The sequence below is a fragment of the Clupea harengus genome, chromosome 12 (assembly GCF_900700415.2).
Source record: "Clupea harengus chromosome 12, Ch_v2.0.2, whole genome shotgun sequence".
Lineage (NCBI taxonomy): Eukaryota > Metazoa > Chordata > Actinopteri > Clupeiformes > Clupeidae > Clupea > Clupea harengus.
This window is the reverse complement of record NC_045163.1, coordinates 20,235,919-20,248,418: the sequence shown is the minus strand read 5'-3', so window position 1 is coordinate 20,248,418 and position 12,500 is coordinate 20,235,919. Positions and strand designations below refer to the sequence as shown.

The 12,500-nt window shown below is 43.5% G+C and overlaps 1 protein-coding gene across 20 annotated transcripts in view; it reads right to left on the bottom strand.

Moving 5' to 3' along the window:
- Nucleotides 1–12,500, bottom strand: part of LOC105902557 (formin-binding protein 1) — a 73,522-nt gene that overhangs the window by 50,028 nt on the left and 10,994 nt on the right. For 3 of the 20 annotated variants that reach the window (XM_031578314.2, XM_031578324.2, XM_031578316.2), the window contains exon 1: nucleotides 1,594–1,908. The exons of 1 other annotated variant lie outside the window; for it this stretch is intronic. In XM_031578314.2, coding sequence (XP_031434174.1) covers nucleotides 1,594–1,749 — 156 coding nt within the window. In that variant the 5' untranslated portion in view covers nucleotides 1,750–1,908. Of the gene's footprint in view, nucleotides 1–1,593; nucleotides 1,913–12,500 lie in introns of those variants that run through there. 16 more of the 20 variants (XM_031578319.2, XM_031578320.2, XM_031578315.2 and 13 more) reach the window with 14 other exon arrangements.

Sequence of the window (12,500 nt, the reverse complement as noted above, 5' to 3'; positions counted from 1 at the left end):
TGCACTGCACGCTGCTTTGTACTGTTTTGACTTTATTGCCCAACGATAATATATTTGTAATTGAACAGACTAGGGTTTGAGTTTGTCGCTGTGACACACAACCAGCATGAAACTCTTTGAATTTGCTCCCCACCCATAACGAAACATGTCTCTATGGCAACTCGCTAGCCACACCTACCCCAGGAAATAGGGCGGGAAATTGCATGTGGCCTCAGTGAGTCACTTATGGGGAAGGAAGGTACAGTCATTCACAGACTAAAAGTCTCAGGTTAGGTAGACACACACATATGCGCACGGACACACACACACACACACACACACACACACACACACACGCACACAAGCATATAGTCTTGTTAAGTCGTGTCACTACTGCCAGTGCAAAAAGTAGTAGTTGATCCTTGCAGAGCAACTGTTATGCAAATAGATCAGCAGTTAGCAGTTGGTGAGGCAAAGCCATTCACTGACTTAAGTTTCTGACAGATGCTATTTGAGTCTCACATTCTCACTAGCGCACATACACATTTTCACACACGTACTCCCTCTACTGTCCTATGTCTAAACATACAGAGAGGGATTATTGTTTTGTCCATGCTGTGCAGATGTCCGATGTGACTTGAGACAGGGGTATGACCGCACGTTTACTGATAGGCTAGGCTAGGAGTGATGGCTAATTCTGTGACTAACCATCACACTCATACTGAGAGCTCAAATGCGGTTCTTTTTTTTTCGGTTTGGTTACAGAATCAGCTTCCCCTTTGAGTACCGCTACATGAAGTTTCACTCGCAATCATCCAGACGTCAGACCTAAGCTGACTCTTAAGAGTTGCTTTTGCTTCAGTCTATTCTTCTAACTGAAACCGTCATATTCATTTATAGTAATTTCTTCAGTCACTGCAGGCTGCATGTAAATGGCAAAAAGTCATTAATAGAATGCATTGCCTTAGTTGGTTTGTTAGTCCCCATTATGGAAATCATATCCATTAGTCTTTGAAAGAAACACAGCGAAGGCATTACGAAAAGAACAGGCGATCAAGCAGCACAACAACAGAAACAATTTGATGCTGATCTGAATGTGGGGTTATATAAACAGGTAGAACTGCTGATACTGTGTGTGTATGGTGTGTGTGTGTAGGCATGTGTGTGTGTGTGTGTGTGTGTGTGTGTGTGTGTGTGTGTGTGTGTGTGTGTGTGTGTGTGTGTGTGTGTGTGCGTGTGCGTGTGTGTTTGTGTGTGTGTGTCGGCTTTGGCTTCGGCTTTGGCCCTCTAAGTACCAACCACTATATACAAATTGCTCAAAATACACAAAAAAGATCATATATGACCAACCTCAAAAACCTTTGGAAGTTTGTTTCAGAATAAAATTATTACACAATGTCTCCAATGGCAGGTAAATAGCTTGCATCTTGCTAAAACCAGGCAACTTGCGGAACAATCCCAACCTCAGGAACAGACCTAGGAAGGCCAGAGCATTTGTGTCAACCAGTGCACTGAGTCGGATCTGACACCTCAACGTCAAACACCAACAACAGGTGTGTGTGTGTGTGTGTGTGTGTGTGTGTGTGTGTGTGTGTTTGTGTGTGTGTGACTCACATCAGTGGTCATCTTCATCTGCAGAAGGAGCTGCAGGTACTCCTGGAAGGGAGTAAGAGTCGGAGAGCCAGATTCTGAGAGGAGAGAGCGCAGTGAACACACACTCTTCCTCCGATCCTTAAAGTCATAGAAGTCGCCGCGCAACAAAGTCGCCATGCTGATGTGCAGAGGGGTCCACAAGACACTATGCAAGCGGAATAAAACTCAGTGGCTCCACAATAATCCACATCAGAAGGAAAGGTTCTCAATCAGAACTTGGGGAGCTGGACAATGGAAGCATTCAGTTTGGTCGAACCCAAGCACCTGAGAGGCAATGTGGGTCTTCTGCCTTACTCTTGAAGTTAATGGGCATCAAACCAGCAACATCCAAATGGGCTGAAATGAGCCCAGAAAGAAACAGAGACGCAGAGAGCAATGGAGAAACTCTTCGGACTGATCCACTTGACACGGAGGAATGCAACCGATTACCCAGCAGCCTTTGCAATGCAAGCTGTAATGACTCAGTAAAAACTTTGTTTAGCAGTATGTGTGTGTGTGTGTGTGTGTGTGTGTGTGTGTGTGTGCACTATTAAGCTGATTACTGCTCTTAATGATTACTGCTCCACACACATACACATAAACACACTCACAAACACACACACACACACACACACACACACACACACACACACACACACACACACACACACACACACACACACACACACACACACACACACACACACACACACACACACACACACACACACACACACACACAAACAGAGATCAGAGTTCTCCCTGAGATTACTGCAACAGGCCACATAGACTTCAGTTCAGGTAAGAGGCTACAGACTTTTCATTCTTCTCTTTTTTTGTCCATTTTCACCCTTTAGGTCCACAGAAGCCCGTTACATAACACCTTGGTCTGACCCAATCAGAGCTCTCTAGGAGGCAGGAAGTCTGAAACAGCAGAATTCACCAAACGACTAAACAGACGACAAGTCCATTCAGAATACCCAGAACAGGTACATATTCCTTCAGTAGTCACAAGGGTCATATAGGCATAGCACACATGCAGCACAACACGGGGAGACAGGCAATGTAATCAGACACGACACAATCCAAAACTAATGCCAATCACATGGTGTCTTTCTCTGAACTTGCCGGGATACAGGATGTGGCACCTCAAAAACATTGTTTATGGTGTGTCATTTATGTGACATGAGGAATGTTATGACTGTAAGTAATGTGAGACACAACATGGTTCGGCTGGTTGTTAAGTAAAGGCAGGATTTGCCGTGTGTCCTTAGGCTATCCATCACGACCTGGTCAGAGTGGTCAGATCAAATTTCGTCTGACAGGAAGAGGACAACCTTCTTAAATCACATCCTCTCCAGAGCTTGATCCGCTCTTCTCTCCTCTTCTCTTCTCTCCTCTTCTCTCCTCCTCTCTCCTCCTCTCCTCCCCCACTCCTTCACTTTAGAGCAGGTGCTTCTCTCAGCTTACCACAGAAAGCGCTCTGAAAGAACAGAAACACCTGCCCACCCACGTCACAACCGGAAGTATATCAGACACCATGGATTAGAATTCAGAGAAGATCAGTACCTGTGTGTGTGTGTGTGTGTGTGTGTGTGTGTGTGTGTGTGTGTGTGTGTGTGTGTGTGTGTGTGTGTGTGTGTGTGTGTGTGTGTTGGGGTGGAGGGGTCTCCCTGCTGTGTATGATGTCTGTAACCATGAGGAAGTGTAGTTACGGAATGGAAGGTAGAGTAAGTTGTACCACTCAACATCTGCCCAGTCTACCCACTTCCCGGGTAACTGTGCACAAACACATACACACACGGACGCATGCACACACACACACACACGCGGATGCGCACACACACACAGACAAACACACACACACGTATGCCGGGCAGTCAGAGTATTTCCAGGGCAGAGTGATCAGTTACCAAAACAGAGTCCAAAATAACACCCCCACATATAAACACACACACACACACACACACACACAGAGCAATGTCAGCTGTCGGAAGGATGGCATTGTGTGTTTTGGAAAAATGGAACAAGGTCAGGATCGTGTCCATGTGCTCTAACACACCGATACACACACACACACACAGACACACACACACAAATCTCAGGCTTAGAGTCCATTAGATCCCCTATCGCAGAATCAAATCGTAACACTTACTGTATCGCAAAAAGTTTAAGAATCACAATAATATTGTGTTGTGGTCCTACTACTGTGATAGTATCATATCATCACCTCGGTGGCAATTCCCACCCCTGTCATTTAATCATTTCTGTGTAGGCCATGCAGCCAGAGGTGTCAGAGTGTGAGTATGCATTGTGTGTGTGTGTGTGTGTGTGTGTGTGTGTGTGTGTGTGTGTGTGTGTGTGGGTGGTCTTGGAATTACAGAATTTATAGCACAACACAAATTAAGAACTGGTTTCCAGTAACCGGGCATGGCAGATTGTCACTGAGTCACTCAGTTTCACAACTTCACTCTTTCATACACCTGAGTGAGGAAGGAAGGAAGGGAGAGAAACACAGAGAGAGACAAGAGAAGAGGTGAAAATGAAAGGAGGGTGTGTAAGAAAGAAAGTCCCAGCGTGTTGTTTCATGTATCTGTGACTGACACGGTGGAATGTCACAATTACACTGACCAAAATGGCTCCCAGGTCAGAGGTCGAAGATGGAGTGGAGCAGTGACATTTCACTGGTTAGCCAGAGGGAAAACTTACCCTCATCTAATACATACACAACAGCACACACACACACAAACGTGCACGCACGCACACACACACATTCACACAGACAAACAAATACACACTAACAATCAAATGCACACAAACTGCTTGAGGTAGCTACCTATCAGATGGTCAGAGGTGAAATTAGCTGTTAGATTTAATTGTTTTAAGTGCTTCACATCAGGCCTCCTCTGGTTATGCACTAAGTGGGCTAGATGACATTTAACTGTGCTAAAGTTTGAAAGTGTCCATGTTCAACAGTCCATGTTTAGTGGTGTCCCATTTCGCAGGTAAAGATTTCAATCCCTTAACACTTCTCACTCCGTTGTGAAGGGGCACTCCCCAGTGAAGGGCACTTCAATGAAGTGGTAGGGTGAAGGGAAGGTAATTGGGACAGGGCCTTAACTGTGCTAAAGTTTGAAAGTGTCCATGTTCAACAGTCCATGTTTAATGAATAGTATCCATGTGGTGCTAACTAATACATTAGCTTGACTGTTCTCTCCCTTATACGTCGCTTTGGACAAAAGCGTCTGCTAAATGACTAAATGTAAATGTAAATGTTAATGCAGACACAGACTATGATTAATAGTGCTTTAAAAGGCATAGCTGTTCAAGTTCATGGAGTAGTAGTGCTTATGAGTATGTGCGTGTGTGTGTGTGTGTGTGTATGTGAGCAGGGGAAAGCCAAAGCCTGCTCTCTATGTTCTGTGATTAGGAGCAACATAATCAGATTTACACCAGAACAACCACGTGAAGACAAACAAGCTCCATAACTGCTGATCCCCTCTATTCTTTCAGAGAGAGAGAAAGAGAGAAAGGGAGAGAGACAGACAGACAGAGAGAGAGAGATAGAGACGGGTGTAAAGAACAGGAAGGCCAATGAGAAAGTAAATGAGAGCTAAGAGAGGGATAAACAAAAAGCCCCTCGTCTGTGCCAACACCCAACACCCAGTCCTGCCACCCTGCCACCCTGAGAGAATGCACTCATTCCCCTATCCCTCCCTCCCTCCCTCCATCCCACTCTCCCTCCCTCACACCCCTCCCTTTCTTTCTCCTCCATAAATTATGACTCTTGTAGACTCTCATTCTTTTTCTCTCTCTCCCACTGCTCCTCTCTGTATTTCTCCCTCCATTACTCAGTCCATTTGTTATTTCTCCATCGTTTGCTCTCTCACTCTCTTGCTCGTTTATGTATCTCTATCTAACTCTCACAGACAAACGGCTGTTTCTCCCTCTTTGGCCTCGCCGCCCCAGCCAGCACTGAGCAAAGGTTGCCAGGAACACAGACAGACACACACACACACACACACACACACACACACACACACACACACACACGCACACACACACACACACACACACACAGAGAGAGACACACACACACACACATACACACACACAAACGAACCCCTCCACTCAGGCCAGATTAAGAGATGTGGCAGACAGGAGAGATTGTCTCTGTGTCTGTGTGTGTGTCTGTGTGTGTGTGTTTGTCTGTGTGTGTGTGTGTGTGTGTGTGTGTGTGTGTGTGTGTGTGTGTGTGTGTGTGTGTGTGTGTGTGTGTGTGATTGTGTGTGGGCGTGTATGTGTGTGTGTCTGTGTCATTTACTAGAGAGATAATAGTACAATATATTTAATATGTAACAGTATAATATATTTAAATGTCATCTACTAGAGAGATCATAGTAGAATGTGGACCCTGATGGAATGGCCTGGCTTGGCCTGAGGGAGTGTATTTTACTCGTGTGGTTGGCCAGCCTGCAGACTACCGCGTGGACAGTCATGTGCCTCCTGCAGGTGTGACATGAGACCGTCCAACAGAAGTCATGATGATAATTATGATATAGACGTGCTCTTCATTTCCTCAGAAGATTTAATGCATGTAAGTGTTCTACAAAGAGGGAGAGAAAGCACAGGACACAGGTAATGTTCAGGGTGAGGAGAAAGGAGAACAAAAATGAGGAATCTCTTTTTTTTTTACCACAGAGTTACAGAGCCCATTGAACCAGAGAATAAATTAAGCATGCAATGGCCAAACAGTTGACTGAAGTCAATGGCCAAGCAGTTCAAATAAAGTCATGAGAGAGAGATAAGCGTGCTAACCTCTGCAGTTCCACTCCGCCAAAGACAGCAAAGCTGAGCTCAGCATACACACTTCTGTCGCCATGACGATTTTTGCGTCTTGTGTTGATTTTTTTGTTTTTGGACACTTCCTGTCAGGCTGATACAGTAACTGAGTGATAGGTGATACCATGGTCAATTAAATTATTTCCTTTTTCTCTGTTGTTATTTCCTTTGTTTGTGTATTCCCTTCTAGTATGTGATAGAATCTATGTTGAGCAGAACTATCAGGCCATCAAAAAGACTTCCTGTTTTAAACGATCATTTCCCTTGACAAGCCCAGCGGCTCTGGCTTCGCTCCAAATGAAAGAGAGAGAGAGAGAAAAAGAGAGAGAGAGAAAAAAAAAAAGAGAGAGAGAGAGAAAGAGAGAGAGAGAGAGAGAGAGAGAGAGCGATGAAGGGTCCATGACATTGAATAGTTAAACTTCTCAGACATTCTTTCTAACTTGAGTATGCTTCTGTTCAATAATAGCTTTCCCTAAATGACTGCTAATTAAGCTATTGCTAGCCTGATCCATGCAGATGTAGCCATGAGTGGTGTTAAAGAGGAACCAGTCCAGCCCCTCATGCAGGAGAGAGGTGGCCACAGAAGAAGTGAACCCTATCATCGTTCTGTGAAACAAAGAACACGTGTTACTGTGTGTGTGTGTGTGTGTGTGTGTGTGTGTGTGTGTGTGTGTGTGTGTGCGTCTGTGTGTGTGCATTTGCCTGTGTGTAAGAGCGAATTGGGGGAAGACAAAGAGAATTTGTGTCGCAAATTCTGATTTACATGATGACGTGAGCTCAGCAAAAGCAGAGAGAAAACAAAAGCCCTCAAAGCAAAGAAAAAACCAGCAACACAAGCTGCAATTAGTGACGCAATTAGTAGACGCAGTCTACTTTTTTAGCTTGGTTTTTCGCGATCCATCCATTATTTTACCTCATTTGTCAAATGTGAGTTATTATGGAACAAATTAAGTCTTCACGTTTGATGACCAATTAAGATCAAGGGCCCTAATTTCATAGGGCAACGAGCACCACAAATGGGCTTTGCGCATCATCAACCGTGCTGTGAAAATAGGCGGGAATATCTAGATTTGCTCATTTCATTGGCACAAAGCAGGATGCAATCAAGCATAAATGGTTTGAGTAATTAGTGGATGTGGCAATGAAGTCATTCTTTCTCAGCCAATCACAATCATTCGACCATACCTTATTAACATTCGCACGGAGTTCAGTAATTGTTCTACAATAGAGCAAACTACACATTTCCGGTCGTGAATGGAGCAGTTTACACCAGAGGAGATGGAGGTTCTCGTGTGGGAGAAAAGGATGTTGCTTTGAAGGAACTCATTTATACACGGAACTCTCATGCCTGTGCGCCGACACACCCCAGTATCGCACTGACCCACCCACGTTGAATCTTGCTCATGTTATGAAATTAGCCAAATGGAAGATCAATGAGCGGTCACTCCCAATCACAGCTGATGGCTAATTCGATATGTGTCTACTAAGAGCACTATCCACCCCTGTGAAGCACACACACAAACATAAACACACGCGAACTATCCACTCCCACAAAGTGGCAGTCTATTAATGCCACAGCAGTCATGAAATCCCTATTCGCGAGATCAATATCAGGTTGATTAACAAATCGTTTTGTAAGTGGATACATTGTGGTGATGGTCATGATACCTAGCCTGATAACAGCACCTCACTACTAGGGCTGCAACTAACGATTATTTTGGTAATCGATTAATCTATCGACTATTTTTTCGATTAATCGACTAATCTAATGATTATTTCCCATAGCAAATTAAAATAACGACTCAAAATGTTGGAATTTGAATTTCAAATGTATTTGAGTAACAAATGTAATCATAATACATAAATTAAATAGTAATACAAATTAAAGTGCAAATATGCTTTTAAAAGTAAAGAGAAAGTGCAAATAAAGTTTTAAAAGTAACTCAAATTAGCAAGTGACATTCAAATTCAACTCATGAAATATATTTTTTTTCCACAATATTTTGTTTGAAGAATGCTAAGTGGAGGAGGTTAACTATTCAGAACAAACGAAAATACAGGCTACTCTGATAATTCACTGATTTACTACATTGCACTTAACATTTATGAAATAGCGTTAGCAAGCATCCTCCGTGAGACGTTCTGTTTTCCAACATGTAAGCTTAAACCTTACTATAAGTTATAGATATATCATATACAGTATGTCTATGATAATTGCTGCTAGACACTCACTGTTCTTGTGCTCCCACAGCTCATTCTCTTTGAAATACTGGAATAGTGCTTCTTTAACTACTAATAATTGACCATCATTGAGAAAAATGACAACTTTTCTGTTAGCCATATCTCATATGCAGCAGCTACTAAAGCTAGCTTTGTTTATTGTTTCCATGGTAACATGAGCCGTCTTAGAATAATTCGCTTTTCAGTCGGCCATTTCTGATATGCAGCACATGAAGGTACTAGAACGGAGGGCAAAGAAAACGGTGCATGATTTGTATGCTAGGCTATTTGCAGATTCTGTTCCATTTTTCTCAATGATGGTCAATTATTATTAGTTAAAGATGCACTATTTCGCACTTCCTATAGTGCATTGCAATGCCGAATGAAAATTACCGGTAGCTCTGCTAGCGTCTGCCAAAAAAAAAAAAAAAAAAAGTATATATTTTATGACGCGTCGACAATAAAAATCATCGTCGACAATTTTTCATAATCGACATCGTCGATTACGTCGACTAATCGTTGCAGCTCTACTCACTACACCAGCAGCTATAATCTTGCACAGTGCTCAACCAAATAGCTGCAATTAATCTGGCCCTGATCTGGCCCTGATGTGGTCCTGATGTGGCTCTGATCTGGCCCTGATGTGGCTCTGATCTGGCCCTGATGTGGCTCTGAGCTGGGGCTGATCTGGCCCTGATCTGGCCCTGATGTGGCTCTGAGCTGGGACTGAGACATCCCAAGCTCAACTGCTAGCACAGTCCTACGGGACCTCAGGCTAGAGTGTGCTGGGCAAACACACAGGCAACATCCAGGCTCCTGAATCTCCATTAGTCAGGCAGTATGCACTGTGTGTGTGTGTGTGTGTGTGTGTGTGTGTTTGCGTGTGTGTCTTCATTGTGTTTGACCCAGAGCCAGGTGCACTGCACTGAGGGGTGGAAAGGTCATGACCTGTTGATCTTGTTGGGCCTAATTAGGGATCAACATAAGTGTGTGAGGGAGTTACCTAGGTGATGGCACTAGCCTTCTTCATCCTTTGTTCATGAGCACACTTGCACACACACACACACACACACACACACACACACACACACACACACACACACACACACACACACACACACACAGAAACATGCAAATACATTGGAAGTAGTAAAAATGGAGTTGTTCAAACACACTTCCCACCCTGCAGGTGGATGGTTGGACTGGATGTGGAGTCAGATTGCTCTGTTTTGTTGTAATGTGCATAAATCAGGAGGCATTCTCAGAAGAAACAAATATTTATTTGAACCTCTGAGGTTTCTTGGCAACAGTATGATGTGTGAAAGCAAGAGTGCCTACAGAAACAGCAGGAGTGTGTGTCTGTGTGTGTGTGTGTGTTTGTGTGTGTGTGTGTGTGTGTGTGTGTGTGTGTGTGTGTGTGTGTGTGTGTGTGTGTGTGAGAGTGTGTGTCCGTGTAAAAGTTGTGTGCTGCTTTACTTAAGCATGCTCTGCAGCCTACACAAGGTCTAAAAAAGCTTCACCCTGAATCTGCACTAAACACCCGATCTATTTATACGCCAGAAATAAACACAACATCTGAACTACTGGAAAGCATCTGCACAAGCATGTGGAAACATGACCTACATAGGCAATCACACACAAAGACACACACACAGACACAAATTTCTGTCCATTTATGCTTTTACCAATAAAGCCATTACAACCAACCATTACAAAGACAGATTGATCCGCACACATACACACATGTGTAAATCGTCTCTGAAAGAGAGAGAAGGCCTAGAAGCAAACACACACACACACACACACACACACACACACACACACACAAGACATTCCACACAGCAATTTCTGAAACCAATTGTTTATCCCAAATCATGGCCCAAACATCCTGTCTTGGTCATACAGTATTCTGGCCTGATGTCATGACTTTAGTGGAGGCCTTTACTGTGCACCTCTATAATCTACCCAGACATCAAATAACAGTCATCAGGTTGGACAGCGATGTGCATGCATACACACTCACATGTGCACACATACACACAAACACCTGTGCATTCAGAGGCACAGGTAAAGGTGGTGCTTCGTTCACTCAGGTTGGGTACTAAACCCCTCTTTGGGAAAATGACAGACTTGTGTACAAGACCACTCAATCATGCACACACACACACACACACACACACACACACACACACACACACACATACATACAAAGCACTTCCATTACAGAAGATTAAAGAGAAACATTCCTGCAGAGGAAACAGATATGTTTATCACATACATTCACACACACAACTTAACCTTTAAAGTGTTTTTAATGCCACAGTGAAGGGGCTCTGTTGTGCTAAAACGGTTCTCTAGGAAAGCCCCTTAACATCCCACACAGACCAAATACTGTCAGCATTACTGGGGATGAGCCACTCGCTTTCCCAGCAGGTTTCACACAACAAGCTTAAAGCAACAGTATATGGAAATGTCATGGGCAACTAGTTTTGGTCATAATATTCAAATACATTTTGATGAGATATGGTCAAGTGAAGGACAGACATACACCTGTCATTTCTACTGGCCACTGAGGCTATGCACTGTATAGGTTTGTGGTCGAGGTATAAGTGCATGTAAGAAAAGCTTTCACAGCACAACATAAGCATATGGCATTTTGCCAGAAAAAACAGTTAGCCTGCTAGCAAGCTTGTGTCAGAGCCAACTCTGTTGTTGGTGGTGTTTGCAAGGTAGTTACCTCACTAGTTTTAGAGCAAAACACCCTATTGGTGCTTTAATTTACTCATTCACAAACATCAAAACACCCTATTGGTGCTTTAATACTCATTCACAAACATCAAAACACCCTATTGGTGCTTTACAACCACTCACACTGTTTTGTCTCAATCTCGACTACTTTGAGCTGCCAGTTGACAACTAAGACAATGTGCACTGTAAAGCTGTAAAGTACTCTCTCTTTCTCTCTCTACCTCTCTCTCTCTCTCTACCTCACTCTACCTCTCTCTCCCTCTCTCTCTCTCTCTCTCTACCTCTCTCTCTCTACTTCTCTCTCTATCTCTCTATTCTCTCTCTCTCTCTCCTTTTCTCTCTCTCTCCGTCTCAAAAATCATCTCAACAGTAACAACTACTTTCACACAAACTTGGGCGTAAATTTAAGTTTCATATTTGAAACCCATGATTTGGGTAATTATTTTGACCCAAATATAGTCACATGTTCTGTTCATTTGAAGATATAGGTCCATTCTTCTTGCTTCTGCTCTCCGTACCTGGGAAGTGGGATCTGGAAGTTTTGAAAGGGAAGGGATGAAAAGGTGTGTGTGTGTGTGTGTGCGTGTGTGCGGTCAGTTCAGAGAGGAACGACTCAGGTGAGCACTTCCCTCTGGTCACAAAGGAAGATGCACCACTTCCTCTGGCAGAGCATTATGGGATATGATGGGAAATGTTCTGATCACTACTGGAAGCTTTTAGAACAGTGTCAACATCACAACTTTGTAACTTTGCAATATTAATTCTAACACAATTAGCAACATTGTAACTTTTGTAACACAAACACTTCTGTTAAATGTGGAAAGTACCTGGACTAATATACAAGCACTCAGCTGGACACAGAGAAAACATACTGTCGCTTTTACTGTCTCTGACCCCACCACCCACCATTTTGGCACACACACACACACACACACACACACACACACACACACACACACACACACACATACTGTGTAACACATGCCCAAGCTTTTAGAGGGATTGCATGTCAAGAAACACATGGCACACTTACACACAGAGGCACACACACACACACACACACACACACACACACACAC